The sequence below is a fragment of the Neolamprologus multifasciatus genome, chromosome 11 (assembly GCF_963576455.1).
Source record: "Neolamprologus multifasciatus chromosome 11, fNeoMul1.2, whole genome shotgun sequence".
Taxonomy (NCBI): domain Eukaryota; kingdom Metazoa; phylum Chordata; class Actinopteri; order Cichliformes; family Cichlidae; genus Neolamprologus; species Neolamprologus multifasciatus.
This window is the reverse complement of record NC_140449.1, coordinates 7,751,870-7,771,633: the sequence shown is the minus strand read 5'-3', so window position 1 is coordinate 7,771,633 and position 19,764 is coordinate 7,751,870. Positions and strand designations below refer to the sequence as shown.

General features: G+C 40.4%; 1 protein-coding gene across 1 annotated transcript; it reads left to right on the top strand.

The window, feature by feature from the left end:
- The first annotated feature begins 446 nt into the window (after window positions 1-446).
- On the top strand, window positions 447-17,707 carry paqr7b (progestin and adipoQ receptor family member VII, b). The gene is made up of 2 exons (XM_085176663.1): window positions 447-690; window positions 3,020-17,707. The coding sequence occupies exon 2, from the start codon at window positions 3,026-3,028 to the stop codon at window positions 4,082-4,084; it is 1,059 nt and encodes a 352-aa protein (XP_085032789.1). The 5' UTR covers window positions 447-690; window positions 3,020-3,025; the 3' UTR covers window positions 4,085-17,707.
- The last annotated feature ends 2,057 nt before the right edge of the window (window positions 17,708-19,764 follow it).

Sequence of the window (19,764 nt, the reverse complement as noted above, 5' to 3'; positions counted from 1 at the left end):
TTTGTCACAGTACTCAGGAAGAACTGTGTGGCAACTGTGCAACTCATTTGCACAAGTGGTGACAGTGGCTCTCGTGTTTAAAACGCTTGATTTGAAAAACAGCAGAACTTTTAAATCTTTATTAGGGCTCCTGAAAGATTCATCAGCCTGTTCCCACAGAGGGTAAACTACATGCAGGTGAGTCTGTGTAAACAAGAAGGGAAATGCAGCGTTGCACAGTTTTGTGGTGCTGAAACAACGAAACGCTCATTAGATGGAGGAATAACTAAACATATTAAATTCTTCTTTTCTCTTATTAACATAAACTTCAAACTATTTTAGAACAGGTGTTAACACTTAGCTAACAGCGACTGGACGTTTAAGCTCTTATATATATATATATATATATATATGACGGTGGAAGATTTTCTGTGGGGGAGTGGGCTCGTTTGCCGGCGTTAGCTATCATTGGTCGAATGGATTTGCAGGAGAAGCCTTGTGTTTGCTGATTGGCTAGAACACCAGTCCGTTCACCAAGCGGTGTCCGCCCTCCCAGCTACTGAGCCGTGAGAGCCGCCAGGCGCCGCTCCCGTCACGTTTCTCCGCTGCATGTTCACCGCCGTCAAATAATGTTATCCATGATCTCCACGGCTCTAACTCGTCCATCCTCTCCTGTATCTTCGGCTCTGGATTGATTCTCCCGTCGAACAGGTATGTGTATTTATTTCGGCATTAGCCTCAATCTGTGAATTATCTAGAACGTTCGTTGCATCAGTGGAAGGATGCGCTTCGAACGCAAAGCCCTGTCATTTTCCATCATCGTGCAGCGGCATTTCTCGGGCTCATTCAGCACTAATGCCTAACTGCAGAGTTATGTGGTGTCCACGGGGAATCGAAGCGAGATGGTCGGTGGAGAGGTACATGCAAATTCATCCCGGCCACTGGGTGTCAAGTTTAAAGCAGACCGATGGTGATCAGGTGCAGGCTTGCTCGGGGGGAATTGGCTGCATCAGGCCCGTAAAGGCCCGCGTTTAATACCCACTAGCACTCTATCTCTCTCTCTCACACACACACACACTAGCGCGCTTTTCCAGTATTTTCGAGAATTTTTCTTTCATCCATAAATATTTCAACGTGCATCGCAATTGTTGGAAGCGGAGGGTGTGGACGTCGGATGGGGGTTATGTTACGTAATCCCCCCCTCATTCATCACTCCACGCCATCCCTCCTGATCGCCGGCCCTTGTTCATCCCACACAGAATGATCTCTGCAACGCTGCTGCCTCCGCTCTCTGCCTTTCCTAGTCCCTTCTCCACATGTTAATCAAAAGAAGTATTGATGAATTAAATGACCTTTTTTTTTTTTTTTTTTTACTATAAGAGTCCCTTACGCACATGTGACTCAGCATTCTGAGCGTAGTTTACAAAATCGGATTTAATTGGCCCAACAGAACACAAAGAATTTGTTTACAGGAAGATTTATAGAAACTTTGTATTTTCCCACATCGTGCTCCAAACTGAGCTTTATTTGAAAAGGAGGAGCTAAACTACTGTGTGGTAGTTTAGCTGCTTAGTAGGCACAGATCATGCCTACTACTAGCTAGTTATACTGTGATATCGGTGTCTTTTTGGATAATTGTGTAGCACACTGTAGGTAACTGTGTAGCACACTGTATGTAGATTACCCCTGTCAGCTTGCTTTACCCATTAGTACTTTCTATGTCAATAGCAACACTTTTTCAGCTGCAGATCTTTTAGATGAAACCCCATTGTCAAACCCATCGTGCATTTTTTAAGTTAGCCAAGTAGCAAACATTCACTCTGTGTCAAGTGCTGCACTTTTTGGGAAGCAATTTCTCCCCATTTTCAATCAGTGCAGAATTTATGAGCTGAGGTGAGAGCTTTATTGTACCCGAGGTCCCGTGGTGTGCATCCACCCTTCAAAGTGATGCATTATGGTGAGTGGAGCGTAGAGGCTTCAGGACACTTACAGACACACAAATCAGCTCATTAAATTTTGGATAACTTACCTTTGTTCCCAGCAGCTGGCTTCACCTCTCTGAGCCTGGTTCTGCCTGAGATTTCTTCCTGTTAAAAGGGAGTTTTTACTTCCCACTGTCACCTAGTGCTTGCTCGAAGAGGCCGTTTGAGTGCTGGGGTTTTCTCTGTATTGCTTTAGAATCTTAACCTTACAATATAAAGTACCTTGAGGCATCTGCTTTTATTATTCGGCCCTATATAAATACAATTTAATTTAATTTCAGACGGGAAACACTTAAAGCTGCGCTGAGCCATAATGTTTTGTTCAGTTGTCTGGATCAGAAAGGCTGTGGGGGAGCTTAAACTGTTTCTCTCTGCAGACAATATCAACTAGTTGATCTTTATTGGAGCCGTTTAAACTACTTTATAGATCACTGCTGTTTATATCTAGACTCTTATCAACCCCACTTTTAGCCAGAGGAAGACGTGTTATTTTTAGCAGAAAGCTTTTCAAGATAAAACCCACTGCACACCACCAGCAGGGCCTCTAACAGAAGAAACACAGTTGCATAATTAGTTGCCAAGAAGTCGGAAATGTTCTGACATTTGACGTGTGACGGATGTAGTATTAAGTTGTCACATAGTTTCACTGCCCCCCGGTGGCCAAAAAATTCATTCATTAAATTAATTAATTTAGTTTATAATTTTTCATTTAACCGGGTGTTACCACAATTTCATGTTGCATCTGATGGCTTTTACATTCAGTCAATCTGCTGATTTTTTTAAAATAATAAAAGCAGTGAACAATGAAAGAGATGTCAAGTTCTCCAGGGCCCACGGTGAACTGTGTGACGATTTACCCCCCCCCCCCCCCCCCCAAAATGACCTAAAATCATAACCTGTGCTGTTTTTGGGTGTCATTCTGCTCAGTGATCCAATGACTGCTGCTCAGATTTGCTTTGTGATGTCAGTAGTATTGCAGCTTATAAATGTGTTCATACATGTTGACACAAGTGTGGCTCAAAGCCAGGTATTGACTAACCCTCCTCTTTGGTCTACAGTTCGCCATGGCAACGGTGGTGATGGAACAGATCGGTCGCCTGTTTATCAACGTGCAGCAGCTGCGGCAGATCCCTCAGCTGCTCGAGTCGGCCTTCCCAACCCTGCCTTGCACCGTAAAGCTGTCCGACGTTCCGTGGGTGTTCCGCGAGCGCCACATCCACACGGGGTACAGACAGCCGGACCTGAGCTGGCGGTACTACTTTCTCACCCTCTTCCAAAGGCACAACGAGACCCTCAACGTGTGGACCCATCTGCTGGCTGCCCTCATCATCTTGGTGAAGTGGCAGGAGATCTCGGAGACGGTGGACTTCTTGCGAGATCCTCACGCTCAGCCCCTCTTCATCGTGCTCCTGGCAGCTTTCACCTACCTCTCATTCAGTGCTCTCGCTCATCTCCTCTCTGCCAAGTCGGAGCTCTCCTACTACACCTTCTACTTCCTCGACTACGTGGGGGTTGCCGTTTACCAGTACGGGAGCGCTCTGGCACACTACTACTACGCTATAGAGAAAGAGTTGCACACTACTGTGCAAGGGATCTTTTTGCCCGCTGCGGCATTCCTGGCTTGGCTCACGTGCTTCGGCTGCTGCTATGGCAAATATGCCAGTCCCGAGCTGCCCAAGCTGGTCCTCAAGCTCTTTCAAGTGGTGCCCTCAGCCTTGGCTTACTGCTTAGACATCAGCCCCGTAGTCCATCGCATTTACAGGTGCTACCAGGAGGGCTGCTCCGACCCGATGGTGACGTACCACTTCTACCACGTGCTCTTTTTCTTAATCAGCGCCTATTTCTTCTGCTGCCCTCACCCAGAGAGCTTGTTCCCTGGGAAGTGTGACTTCATCGGGCAGGGCCACCAGATCTTTCACGTGTTTGTGGTGGTTTGCACCCTGGTGCAGATCGAAGCGCTGCGAACAGACTTCACAGTGCGCCGCCCCTTGTACGAGCGTCTTCACGGGGACCTCGCGCACGACGCCGTGGCGCTCTTCATCTTCACTGCCTGCTGCAGCGCCCTCACCGCGTTTTACGTGCGCCAGCGTGTGCGGGCCTCTCTCCACGAGAAGGAAGAGTGAGAATTTAGACTATTAAAAAAGAACAAAACAAACAAGTCAAACAAAGTCTCATTTATTTTACTCTATAGTGACTGTTCTAAAATAACTTAAATGTTTTTGTCAAGGAAAGTTATCAGCTCGTGATAGTGACTTCTGATTATTTCTTCTCTGTGTTCTGCCAAACAACAGTGAACTAAATATTGACTAAGGCGGTGTTGTTGTGACTTAAAGGGGGGGGAAAAGGGGGCTCTTGCAGCTCATCTGTAGCAATGCGGACCCTGCAACAAACCCTTACATCCTAACTTCTCTTTATTTATTTATTTTTTTCTAGACGGTCTGAAGGAATGTTTTACTTTACGAAAGAAAAAACGTCTTTGTGCACAGATTAGCAAAAAAAATTGAGAGGCTAGTTTCTTCAGTTGCCTTCTTAATTGTATTTAGAAAAAATCTGACTGTCTTAATCAAATTGTAGCATTTGAATTTAGTATTTATAGTCCCTCAGACTCACTTTTAGCTCCTGTTAAGTTTTACACTGGTGCTTTTCTCAATGTCCTGATATTCTTTTGTGTTTCTTTGGGTTTTGGTTTGGTTCGGATATCAAAGCAGGGATTATTTTTCCATTTCCCAAGGCGCTAACACTAGGCCACGCTAATGTTTCAACACAGTCGACAAAGATCGAAACCCAATTTGAAAACCAAATATTTTACCTCCTTATGAAAAGCAGACCCTTTTCTTTGGATTCGATGACACTCTGTTGAAAAGGAGGCTGGCACTCTGCACTGGTTAAAAGATGAGCGGAAGATTACTGATGTCTCCTCGTTGTTGTGACGATGTTAATCTTTCTCTTTTTTCTTTAATTCAAAGGGCTGGAACTTCAGCTTTTGCCTTTTCACATCCCGTGATGTCAGTGCTTTGCGTGAATCATTTTCATTGTCAGTCGATCAGATTCGAGTCGTGGAAAAAGGAAAAAGCTGCGTCTGACCTGCTTTTAGTATGTTTTTTTTTTTTTTGTATGATGAATATGTATGTGCCTCTACGCATGTCTTTTGGTATATACCGTGGATAATAAGTGTGTGAATGTCTATGAAAGCTTAACCTTGCACTTCTTTCTTACCCTGTAAATAGCTGTATTTCTCTTGAAATTTTCTTTGCATCCCATTTTCTCCCCACCTGATGGCATTCGGAGGTGAATGCCCAATATTTTTCTGTGGAGTACAGCACATTACTCTTTTGCTGCTTCCTTTCAGAGCGCGTTTTGTGTCCTCCTGCCCATCAGACTGTAATGGGTATGAATATTGTAATTTCATACTGCCTCACTCTGAAGAGTCCTCTGGTTTATCTCTTTGGTTAATGGCAGTTCTTATAAAAAACATCTCACAAATATGACTTCTGTGATAACGCCGCTTGGATTTTTATCTCGCAAAATCTCAAATGCCAGAAAATGATCTATATTAATGACTGCACTCCTTGTTCATGACAGTGCTTTAATGTGCCAATGAATCTGTTATTGCTTCAGGGATGGCTTTACTGAACGATGAATGAACAGACAGAATGCAAGACATCGATTTGAGTGGAGATTTAACCTTAATTCTCTTGATTATAAACCTTCTAATTGGTCTCATCATGCACTGTCTAAATCCACACTGTATATATTTATATATATATATATATATTGTAGCTGACAGCACTGGCTGTGTTTACATGCATGGAGGCTGATAATGCGGTTATTCTGGTTTCCTCCTCAAATGTCATAAATCAGAATAACGTGGTTAAGTCTGTACTCCTGCTGAGAGAAATTATGTTGTGAAGCTCTTGTGTATAAAACAGATTTTCTGCACACAGTCTTCACATCTTCACTGAAATGATCCATTATGGGCTAATCATTTCTAATTGGCAATGTCTCCTAAACCTCTGCCCAGCCCTATCTGTAACATAAGGGTGTTGTTGTGACCATCAAAGGGACCAAAACAACTACTTTATAGATTATAATGTCTTTTCTTTGTGTTAGAGAGAACTTAACTTTCTTGAAACTGGAGGGGAACAGTTACAAAGTAAAAAGTATTTCTTTGCTTAACTGATTATTTGTGGCAACAAAGACACTCTGTCACAGGTTGTCTGCGATACGTGCCGATTAAACCGGAGATCTTAACTGGAATAAGGCCAGCACTCCATGCAAGCGTGTGTGTGTGTGTGTGTGTGTGTGTGTGTGTGTGGGGGTGGGTGTGCGTATGTTCAAACGTAGCCTCTGATACTACTGAGGGTTTCCCTTTATCCCGTTCAGAAAAGTAGGTTGAAAGGGACGAGAATGTCTTCTGCCTCTAAAAATACGTGTAACTGACTGTACTAATATTCTGTTGTATTTAAGAAAATAAAGTGTTACGGTACATTCAGAAATTCTCCTATGTTGTTTGTACTGATTCTAAAGAAACGGAAATATCCAGTTTGACAATTCTGCAACAGCCGAACGGCTGTGAAACATTTTCCTTGGGAAAGAAGCCGTGTGAATATGTTTGAGGTCACGTCTGAATTTTACCTGCCAAATTTAATTTCAAAGTGATGGCTGCACTTACAGCCACACAGGGGTGATATCCACCATAGTAGTGTAGAGCCTTATACATAACATTGCATTCACATTTGTCTTTAAATATAGGAATTAATTTACAGGACGATTAATAACTGGTTTTGGTTTAGAATTAATTCACGTATCCACATAACATTGGATTCTAAAATAAGTGTGCATATTTTAGTTTACACTGTTATGTATGATTAATCTTTTGTTTTCTGAGTTACCTTAGTTGCAGCTGCTCCAGTCCCTTGATTGAGGAGCCGAGAGGTGGAAAAGGGGCGGAGCAAGCCTAGATGGAAAACTGCAAATTGGCTCATTCCATAACTCGGGACCATGGGGGGGAATTGGAGTTCATTTTGTTAGTTTCAGTTAGGTTTTGTGTTTTACCCCTCTGTGTTTTTGTGGGCTGATCAGCCACTATTTAAGTTTCCCCTTTGTCTCTTTAAGTTAGGTCAGTTTGTTTGAGTTATCGGTGGCACCAGTGTCCGGCAGCCTCGACTCTGTCAGTGCGCCCCAGGGCAGCTGTGGGTACAGTGTAGCTGCCATCACCAGTGTGTGAATGGGTGGATGACTGGATGTGTAAAGCACTTTGGGGTCCTTAGGGACTAGTAAAGTGCTATACAAATACAGGCCATTTACCATTTTACCATTTATCAGTATTGTTGTCAACTTTGAGTAGAGTTCTGTTATTTTGACCTCTTTTATGGGCCCAAGATTTGGATTCTTTTTGCATGATTTAACCAATTATATTTAACCTGTGCCTAAGTTTCCTTCGCTGCTCGGTCCATCACATTCAGACATTTGATTGAAATATTTTAAAGGATCATAAATGACTGAAAACTGTTTTTCTCTCACTCACTTATGGAACTATTGCAAGGTTGTTACTTTCTGTAACATGACCCAGGAGAGAAACTGACTCCAGTTCCTATTTTTATTTGTAGAATTAAGCTCTTTGAGTATATATATACTCACGGCCACGCCAGATATTAACAACTGGCCAATCACATGGCAGCAATTCAACATGTCACATGTAGGCATTGTGAAGATTACCTGCTGAAATTTAAACAAGCATCAGAATTGTGACAAAAGGTAATTTGCGTGACTTTGAACGTAGCGTGGCTGCTTGGTTTGAGTATTTCTGAAACTGCTGATCTGCTGGGATTTTCACGCACAGCCATCTCTGGGGTTTTACAGAGGATGGTCTGAAAAATAGAAACTATCCAGTGAGAGGTCAGAGGAGAATGCACAGATTGCTTTGAGATGATAAGAAGAATAATAAACACTTGTTACTACTGAGGTATGCAGCAAAGCATGTTCAACTGTGAAGCAGATGGTCTACAGCAGCAGGAAGTGGAAACTGAGGCTACAGTTTGCATGGGTTCACCAAATATTGGACAACAAAGGATTGAAAAAACATGGCCTGGTTCTGGAGTCTTGATTTGTGATTGGACTACAGGTACTGATGGTGAATTTGGCCGAAAGATGAAAGCAGGGAAGCGTCCTGCCTTGTATTTAACAGTTGGTTGGCTGGTGATGACAGTGTAATGGCACGGGGGATATTTTCCTGGCAAACAACTGAGTATCGTTAAAAAGCCACAACCTCTCTGACTATTGTTGCCGGCGATGTCCATCCCTTTATGATCACGTCTAATATCTGCTTCCAGCAGGTTAAAGGCACTAAGTCACAAGACTCAAACTGGTTTCTTTAAGATGATACTGAGTTGTACTCATTATCATCTGTACTCAACTGGCCTCTAGATCTCAATCCAACAGGGCACCCTTAGGACGTGGTGGAACAGGAGATTTCCATCATGGATGTGCACATGACACATCTGAAGCAGCTGTGTGACACTTTAATGCCAACATGAATCTGTGTCATGACGAATTACAGCAGTTCTGAAGATAAAAGAGGAGGTCGAGAACAAGATGTAACTAATGAAGTGGACAGTAACAGTACATGTAATTCTACTGAAAGCACCAGAATACGCTATGATAATATAACATAGGAAGTATAATGAATCTGAACTACAGCTGAACTACAGCTAGTGCATGTTATTTACTTTTACAGTCGCAGGCTGTAAAAGTAAATAACATGCACTAAAGACATAATAATATAATAATATAACATAGGAAGTATAATGAACCTGAACTACAGCTGTGAAAATAAATAACATGCACTAAAGACACAGCACTAAAGGACAGAGTCATTTCTCAGACACACTGTACCTGCTGTCACCAGCAGAGGGCAGCCTTGTCGTTTGGTGAAAGCGGCAGTAGCCCTACAGCACACCGACTTATCTCAGGTAAAAAACCCTGAAGATGTTTTGTGAGGTAACAAAATAAGCAAAAGCAAATGTTGTATTTATCATGGTTCATGTTTTCATAGTAGGTTTGCTTTCCGCTGACAATACCTTTCAACCCAATATCTGTAAAATAGACAGAGTTGTCCACATGAAGGTATACAGTAAAGACTGTGGAAAACAAATGAAAAAACCCCACTTAACTTAAAATGGCTCTTTTGTAATAAATGTAATAAATGCATGACGACCAAAGTAATGCAGAATGGAAATTAGCTGATTAAAAACTGTTAGTAGGATTAAGAAAAACTATTGTGAGATTATAGAGTAGCTTTTTAGGCTAATACAGAACATGCTGTGGTAGAAATATGGCAATAATATCAAACAGGTGTTTTTTCCTCATCTGTCCAGGGTACAGTCAAATAGGAGTAGCACACAATAACTTTCATCTTGGACACAGAGCTCTGACTGGTATCTAACTAGAAAACATTTACCAAAAAAACCCCAAAATCTTTTAAGAACTGTTTTGTTATTTTTGTTACACAAGAAAAATAAATCTTTCCATTAGGGGGCACAAACGGTCTGCATATCTATTTACATTATGGATGTATAACTCCACTTTAAAATGAAATCCATCAAGGCAAGTTTTTCTTTCTTCCTTTTGAATAATTTTTGTAGATAGTGATACCCACTGTTGTAATGAAACACAAAACTCATTACAGGCCATATGCAGCCAGGATTACTGAACAACAGTCTATGCTACCCCCTTTTGTTGAATTAAACCTTCTGTGAAAATGAATAAAACTTAATTATTGCTGCAAACATTTGCTTAATAGACTAAGAATAATATTACACGAGTAAATCTAATGTCTTACATGTAACTGTTCATCTGGGAGCAACGGCTGGAGCGGCTTCCTGCTAAGATTGGATGTGGGTGGCACATTATGGTTTATATATGCATATGTACATTCTGTATGTGTGGATTCAGTCTCTCGGGTGTTAACACTTGTATTTATTTACATATGTCTGTATTCCAGGTTTTTTTCCCACATAAGTTTGTGTGGGTTTGCATCGCATCGTCCTTTTGCTATTTGTCAGTAGCTTTGGTTTATGATGATTAAGCTGCCTTGTACATCGTGCATTCATATGAGGGAACTATCTCATCAGGCGCATCCTTCTGTCTCTCGTCTGCCTACATGCTCACATGCATAACATTTGTACCCTGCATGAGTGGAAATTCATATCGTGAGCTAATTAGAACATCTCTAAACTACGTTTTCCAGTAATGGAAAAGAATCATTGGAATTTAAGGCTGAAATGGGCTCTTGATATATCTCCCTTGGATGTGATTAATTCGCAGTATTACACACTCACACGGTCCTAAATCAAATGGCAGAGATAGCGATAATTGCCTTACAGCCTGCTTCCTGTCCTCTAACTATCAATTGCTTCCTCAGACTCCATCAATTTTCATATGCCTGCTTCTGGAGCAGCTCACCGTCTCTCTCCCGGCTTCACTCTTCTCCATTGCCGGTCTCTTTTTCTGTCTGCGAGTTGAGCCACAAAGCTATTTCTTCTCTTCTTCCCGTTTTAAATGCTTCATTTGCTTTATATGATTTGTATCAAGGTTACCAAGGCAATATGAGGTGGCCTTGGTCTCACATCATGTTTTGTAATTAAAGGTTTGACTTGCTAGAGGGAATGGCTTTGTTCAGAGTTATTAAATCGCCTTCTCTTTTTGCCAGGTGACAGACAGCCAACTTCTCTCCCATCTCTCTTTATTGATGAACCTCTTCTGTGCTGCCAGGTATTTTGTTCCCACATCCTTTGTTATTGTGGCATTTTCATATGGTCTCCTGCTTTTGTTATTACTTGGAGAAAAGCTTAGGGAAACTCACTGTGTTATGAAGGATGTAATCATATAAAGAATGGAACAATGCATTATCAGACTGTGAATTAGAAATGAGTCAAAATGGAAAATGTAATACCTGTTCTCCAGTCCCTCTAATGTACTCATAAGTAATAATGGCACGGTGCCACTGCATGTAGACGCTGCACAAGTGTCAAATATTTCTCCTCTAAAACCTAGTTTCATCATCTTTACAGTATAACCAATGGTTTATTTGAAATCATAAAAGTCTATTAAATGAAAAAAGACTTGAAATATTTAATCCGTCTTAGGCAGCAGTGGGTTATTGATTTTTATCAGGAGGCCAAATGATAAACTCAGACTGTTGTGGAGGGCTGCACCAGTGAACTTAATATTAAGCAGATATTAGTTCAGCTTATTAGTGTAGCCTTCCACAACAGTTTATCATATGGCCTCCTAATTAAAATGACTAACCCATCACTTTTTAGACCAATTAAATATTTTGAGTCTTTTTTTCCAGTCTTTTTAATAAAGTGAAATAAGACCTGCTTAAAATTTGTTTTATTGGTGCGGCCCTCAACAACAGTCCCGGTTTCTATTGTGGGAAAATTGATTTCCCATCCCTATTCTAAAGGGAACAAAAACACTCTCTTTTGCATTCTAAAGTTCATTATTCTGCCTTGTTTATGTTTTTAATTGTTTTAAATCAACACAATTGCATACTTGGTAAACATCCTCAATTTAATTAATGAGGGTTGCATCAGGAACGCCATCCCATGTATCCAACATAAGGCACTGTGACAAATCAAACATCATAAAGCTAGCAAGACGTTAGCCTAGCTTAAAGACCAGAAACAGAGAAACTGCTCCGTCTCCTTCTTTGGGAGGTCACCAAATTGACTTGCCAGTAGCTCTAAATCTTACAGCTAAAGTGTTTCATTTTATTAATTTAATCAGTACTTTTTATATACGTTTGCAGGTTAAACAAGATATAATTTAAGGTTCTTGTAGGTGGCTTTTATTGTACCTTTGAGTAGGGCAGGTTAACTGGTTTCCCTGCACCACTGCGACTGAAAAAAACTGGTTCAAGTTTCACATGACGGATGGGAGCACTATTCCTCATCCTATTCCTAAAGCTCAAAATAAACAAATCAGCATTTTTCCCATAATGTTTTTGGCTTAAATTGTGCAGTCACTCATCAGATGGTCACATCTGGAAACAGACGTGGACAGAGAAAATGTACCATAGCATAGTTTTATTACTCATAAGCAGGTTACTACAGCAACATGTCCTCTCTCTCAATGTGCCAAATCGTAGGTATGTTATGCTTTCGGTCACTCAACACATTCCTATGTTACGCGTTGGGAAATAGGAGGAAACATGAGAACTGTTTGGACTGAATCTACGCATGTACATTTATTTTTCTTTCTCATCATGAATCGCTTTGGAAAACACTGTCTAACACGATTAGGACTGTGGTTAAGGTTAGGGATTAAGGTGATGTATAGGGTTAGGTTTTAGCTTAGAGTTAGGGTGAGAATACACGGCTGGAACGTGTCATTCTATTGGAGTCCATCCACAATCAGGCACGTATCAGGACGGGTACCTTTCACGTTCCCATGGGACTCCTCGGGACCTGACAAATCGTTGGTATGTTACGTGTATCCAATCTAGATTACACCACCAAAAGACTACAACCTACTGCCATTTAAAATACGGGGTTTTAACAACCCAACCCAAAGGCAGTGTACACACAGTATTAATGATAGACTGATGAGACCACTCTGTAATTGGCTAACGACTTGTCAAGTTGTAAGTTCAGAAAGCTGTTTTCCCTTAGACTTCTAAAGGACCCAGAGTCCTTTTCCAACAACAGCTTTCTCCATCTGATGGCCTTCAGATAAAGTGCAAGTTTAAAACACTTGCATACCGCCTGCTGTGTCAACGCATAAATTTGGACCGTTAGTCAGATATTTACTTTACTCTCATATGTTTTTATATATAATCTCACAAAAAATTGACTATTATATACTGTACTGTGAGTACCATGATGATGAAATCATTTTCTGGGTTTTTAAAGATTAGTCTGGATGCGGATTAGAAAATTTCTTCTTTTTTTTTTCTTTTTTTTTTACATTACTTTACTTTAGCCCTGTATGCACAGCTCTGTTCTTGTCCTTAATGGTGCTTTCTGCACTGTGTTGAATGTCACTGTGTTCCAGCATTCAGCAATTTAATGTACTTTACAGTGTTTATTCTGGTATTTCTAAGAGTGTCTGCCATTTTTCCTCATCAGTCACCCTACTGTGTATTGGTAAGCAGACTGTGGTAGACAGATAAAGGCTGTGAGAATAAAAAGCATACAATATAGATAACAGAGTTGATGAAGCAAGCTTTGAAAGCAATTGTGAGGCTGATGATCCTTCGAAAGTTACACAGTGACTATGTAACTGGCAATGAGAGGCACTGGCTCATTGTGTACTTAAATGCTAATACACTCACCACTAAAACAGAATCCAAAAATAAGTCCCTTTATTTTAATAATCACACAGACACTGCATTGTCCTTGCTAACACTGATAGATATATATTGGAGCACCTCTTCTCCAACACTGTCAGAATTTAATATTAGCCTCATAGATTCCGTCTCTTCTAAATGAGACACTTCTTACCTCCTCTTCATCTTTGCAGTTGCCTTGATGCTACTTGCTTCACCAATCAGCTCGCCCACTGATCGGGCCTATTCATCATGAGCTAGTTGAGGAGATACTGGGGGCTGGGAGAGGTGAGGAAGAAGCACGTATGTCCTATCTGAAGGTCTCCCTCCCTCTCTTGCCAGAATCCGGAGCTGCTCAAGGATAATGAATTCCCTCCTTCGACCCTTTAACCTCTCTGTATACAGCTGGGTTACAGACTCCAAACACATTATACCCAGATAACCAGCAAGTGGGAAACTTTGAGATGCTTGGACTCTGTGTTTTTGCTCACAGCGGGCTTGCACTAGAGCTGCTTAGGGGGTATATAGACTTATTTTGTGGGTGTTATTGTTTGAATAACCTTTTGCTCAGAGTCGAGTTGAGATATGACAGCCTATACTTCATGCTTCTGCAGCACAATTACTTTACTGCAACCTAAATCGTGCTGTCCGATGTTGGCTGTAATGTTTGCAATACCTTTGCGGTGTCACAATTATAATCACTTGATTTGTTACTTTTGGAGGCTGTCAGCTCGCGGTAAAGGCTGTGTGTGTGTCAGCGTGGCTTATTTAAATGATGAATAGAATATGCAGTTGCTTGTTATGTTTCAAACTAGATATCAAACACACACTTAATGTATCTTCTCACTTCTTATTTTCCCACCAGAGAGTCTATATGTTCCCTATCTGAAAACCCATCACCTGCCAAAGAGTCCTCCCTTCCTCTTCCTCCTCATCACAGCCAAAGTATAAATTTTCTCAAAAGACTCCAGATGGCTCGGGATCATTTTGTTGTGGCCCATCTGCATGCTTCCTCTGCCGATCTCTGTTCCTTCATTCATATTTAATTACACACGCACCTGCAGCGCTGGTTTCAATTTTCAGACGGAAGTACGAACAGGCTTTTCACGCTTGTTGCTATAGAAAATGAGAAGCCATTTCAAGTTTCTCTGCAGTCGCTGCTGTTAATATCTTTAGGGTTTTCTATACTGTAAATTACTGTTGAAGAGTTCTTATGATGGATTGGTTAAAATGACTTCCTTTTTCCTCTCAGTGAATGATGAAAGTCTCGGGCAAGACAGAGCAATTCTCTTTCTGTAGATGATTGGAGTTATCTGTTTTCAGCGATAACTTGAAATGTAATTCTTGGGTTATGCAACTGGATGGGCTCAGTTATTGTTGTGACTTTTTCAGGGATTACATCCACACTGAGGATTAGTAGCAAAATTGTTAAATTGAATTTTGGGGAGGTACAGAGATGATAAAGGCAAATATTGCTATGTGGCACATTGCCTCAGCATTGCTAAATACACTCGCTCTTGTTCAAAGAGCAGGAGACCCAAGAGCCGCTTGAAACTGGAAACCTTCTCTTATCCTCCTTTTTACAGTCTTAACCGGCTTAGTCAGCAACAGCTGAGCAACCAAAGAATGACGGATGTTGTGTTTTCGATTGTTAGGCCTTGCATTAAATATATACGTAAAGCTTACAAGGATGCACTGCACTGTTGGACTGTCAAACTCATCAGCAGCTCTGTGTTTTCAGGCTTTATAATAACCATGGATCCGGTGACTCACCAGCAACACAGAATCTGAGGAGTTCTTTAGCCTCTGTTGTTCTGGTTTCATGCCATTTTCCCAATACTTTGCTCTCATTTACCTATTCGTCAAACCATTTCCATATATGCATTAAAAAGGAGACACGTCAGCGATCAGCTTGGGTATAAACGAAAAGCTTGTTGCTGTCATAAGGTATGATGTGTCAAACACTTGGATGGTTCAAAAGTATATCTTTTTTTGCATGTTAAAGCATCAATACTGCAATTTTTTATTCTCATAAATTCTAATTTTGGAGAACAGAAGAAATAAAAAAAGCAAAAAACAGTTGTTTTTATTTTACTTAAATATGTTGCGGGGCCAGCAACACAACTCCAGATGAATATTGTGTTATAGGTTTGGCTGCAGAGCAACAAAGATGGAGAAAACAAATAACCTGGCAGGGCTCATGAAATGTTTCTGCCTGTTGTTACCTAACATCAGTGATCCTGGATAATAGATACAGACAAGAGTCATGCAATATAAAGCATAATAATGCAATTTTTCTTTTAAAAAGTGACTAAATGTGAATTTAATGATCTTGATTTCCAATGACAGAGATTTTTTTTTTCCTTATTACTTTTCTTTGAAGTGGATTAGTGTAACAAAGTATCCTCTGCCTTTGATTCAACTTCCTGTTTTGACCTGCCCTGAAGATGAGGTGATTAATCCCGGTTATGTGCCCTTATCCCAGCTCCTATTTTCTCAATACTGACTGCAAATCTTTAGTTTGAGTTTTGTCCATATGTGTTGCTGTTTTTGTTAAAAAAAAATATGTTCTTTGTAAATCACTATGACAAAGACATTACTACATCAGAGGGCCCCGTGGCGCCAGTGTCCGGCAGCCTCGCCTCTGTCAGTGCGCCCCAGGGCAGCTGTAGCTACAATGTAGCTGCCATCACCAGTGTATGATTGTGTGTATGAATGGGTGAATGATTGAATGTAGTGTAAAGCGCTTTGGGGTCCTTAGGGATTATGTAAAGTGCTATACAAACGCAGGCCAGTTACCATTTTACATACATCAGAGTAAAACAGCAAAACACCATGTAAGGGGGAAATTGGGGTTTTATTTAGAGATCCATAATAGTTTTGTTATTCAAACCTTAGGATATCAGAAATTAAGACCTTTCTTTGTTGCAGAACCCACAATAGTCTAAACCTCCAAGTCCCTGCGTACATGTAAGATGTTCCCTTTCTTATCTGTCGAGGAGGCGAGCTGGGAGTATTAACGAAACGATTGTGACGATATAGGAAAGAAGAGAACCTCCCTGCCCATCAGTCTGAAACAATACATATAATGCGATGAGTGTATCTTGACAAAATCTAAATAGAAGTGTCTGTGTGAAAACAAGAAATGGTTGGAGGCAGTGGCTGTGGTTTGGAACTCCCAGCTCTGTGAGGCTGATAGATGGCTCTCAGCCCAACAACACTGCCACAATGACTAAATCACAGGGAGGAGGGACACGGCTGATAAAAACTCTGGGACTGTCACACTGTTTCTGATTAAGGTTTTCTTCCAGCCCCTCTGTTGTGTGAAAGCAGCACTTTTACACTTGCTGTGAGACTTTTTAGTGAGATGCCCGGGGGTCGTGAAGAACCTCCTTCTGATCCTAATTAACATGAGCAGTAGTTCTGTGAGAGTATGACAAAGTGGGGAACGTGACCTGTATTTAACATGTTTTTTAGGCGAATATCAATGTCGAGTGTGTACAAAGGATTTAGGTAAAAGTATTGATACGACCACCTAGTTTCATCTAATTTCTCTTTTGTTAAGGGGCTAAATATAAACACATGAAAACAGGAGTTAGCCTTTTAAGGTCTGTAATAAACAACATGTTGTGTAATTGCTGATAGATGTATATAAAGTTTGGCCGCATTCCATTTGCAACCAATCTGAAGATTAGAGATGTTGAGTGGAATTGATGCCAGTCCACAGAAAAATGAAAGAAAACAACCATCTGTAGATCTTCTGAAAGGCAGATGCTCACTTCAAATAAATTCCTGCTCTGAAGATAACAGCGGTTTGCATTTTTTGTTGGAAACTCAGGTGTACTTTATAAGAAAATGCCCTTGAAAAGGACCACCAATGTATTTTAAGCTACATGAAGTGCGATTCTTCGTGGTTTAAGAAGCGCACACCCACATGCACTTGTGAGTCAGCCCGCTTTGCTAAAGCAGTCAGCTAAATTAAACTTGGCAGCAACAATTTTAAGATTATGTAGATCTTAAAAAAAACCCCCCTAATATCTGTGTTTAAAAAAATGTTTTTTGTTGTCCCTCCAAAATGAGCATGAAGAATATAAACACTACATACAAATTATACACTCTTGCTAGCAAGAAAATGCCCTGCAATTTAAAATAAAGTTGTCTGTAGACAGACATCGGTTCATACTTTGAGTTAGCTACTTTTTTTTAATATAAATTTTATTTTCAGTCACAGCAGCATGTTAATAACAAAACATTGAACATACAGTAGTTTGCTGTTCAGTATTTACAATACCCCAAAAGATAACAGAAATAGAGAAGGAAAACAAACAAACAAACCAAAGAAACCCCTACAAAACAACAAAAAACAAACAAACAACAACAAACAAATATAAAAATAAAATGTATAAGGGACATTCAGTGTACAGTTAACTATGATAGTGATATAGAGATATGGCATGCGGTCATGATAAGTCATTTTAAATGTTTCCATGTACATCAGGAATGGCTGCCATGCCTTAAGAAATTTGGTGGTTGAACCTGCCAGTGTATATCTCATCTTTTCTAAATGTAAAAACCTCATGAACTCTGCAAGCCACTGTTCGCGTGTGGGAGGAGCTTCCTGCTTCCATCTTAAAAGTATAAGGCGCCTTGCGATAAGTGAAGCAAAGGCAATAGAATTCAAAAGTTAGCTACTTTTTTTTAATGCTTGAAGGAGTCATAGATCAGTGTTGAGTGACCTATGAAACCAGTTGGCTTAACAAGCAAAAAACATTTCTCACAAGGGCTAGACTGAACATAAAAACATGAAAAAACAGCAAATGTCCAAAGAAAAATGATAAAAAGACCTTCAGGATGCCTTGAGAACTATCTTTAAATACCACTTTTAAAACAATTACAAGAAAGTCTGGGTCCTGAGAAGCAAAGTTGGTGTTGCACAGTACTATAATTAAATATAACAAATGCTCAACGTAAAATCTTTCAAATAGATTGAATAGCAAACCAAAAAAAAGATGTATTCTCTCTATAGTGCATTACATTGGAAGTCTCTAGTGAGATGTTATTCAGATTCCTTTATATGTAGGACATAAGCTTGTGTCCTTGTGTGAGTCTTACAGATCTGCCGAGCAGCTAAATCTGAAAACACTATACCTCACAGTGTAAATGATCACTATAACAAATGAAGGTCATAGTTTCCAAGAACACTAAAGGGATGCGCATGCTGAGCATGGATTTTGAGCTATCACAGAGATGTAAACAAAGACTGGCTCCAAAACGAATCTGTAATGCTTTCAATTTCTTTAAACGGACAAACTACTGATATCAAGACCAGTTTAATCAGCACGTAAGAGCAGTTTTCAAAAACTCTTATGTTTCTGAGCTTTTCAAGATGATGCAACAGTGACGGCATCGGGGTTATCTCAGCTTGGACGTAAGAACTGATATTTTAAGAGTCAGACACTTGAAGAGTTGTTTTGAAACATGCATACACCTGTTGATTTACATTGTTGCACATGTAAAATAGTGAAATTCAGATTTACACTAATTTAGAGGTGATTTTTTTGGATGCACGAGCTGCCAAAAATAGTTGGAATACCATTTTCCTTTTGCTCACGCAGCTGCAAGATAATAAAGACATACATTCAGAGATATTCAGAGTCAGTGTCTGGCAATCTTTCGATTTGGCTCCTGTCTTTCTCTTGATTCACAATAAAAGCTTCTGAGTTTACAGCTGTGAGAACAACAGGCTTGGTCAATTCTATTTTTCATGGCTTAAATCTGGATGTTGTAAATGATCAGATTGCGGTGCAGTTCAGACGTGCCCGTCACACCCGTGGCCGCCACCCAAAAGCCCAAACTCGAGTATATGTAAGCACAGATGGTAGTGCAGTTGGAACACATATACAGAGCAAATATAAGCATATTAAACCAAGTGAATGAGAGGAAGAACAGATGCTGTATTAATTTACTTGCTGTTAATCCAATACTCAGTGGCGTGCCACACACTCCCCTCAGCACGAAGGTCTGCTGACACAGAATTGGTATTCTTCTGCAGGCGCAACTTTCAGGGGTAAATATTTATAGAGGGGACTGGCACGAGGTGATAAGGAGTAGGGGTTCATTCATGATAACGCGGGGGGAATTTACACAGAATATTTAATCAAGCACTAGTTTATATCTCGCGGACAATAATGTTTCAAAGCTTTTAAAGGCCTACCTTGAAGCGTTTTGGCAAAGGTCAAGGAGGATTTCTACAAAGTTTTATTCACCCTGGAGCTCAGTGCTATTTAGGGGCTGCATTCATAGTGTTGTAATAATCACTGACAAAAAAAAAAAAGAAAAACGCAGAATATTTGTCCCAGAATGCATTGTGCTGTGGGCTTACTGCTGAGCATAAAAAGCTATCTGAATGCACACAACATGGAAAATAAAAAGCAAACTTGCAGCTGCATATTCTGATATGGAAATATCACA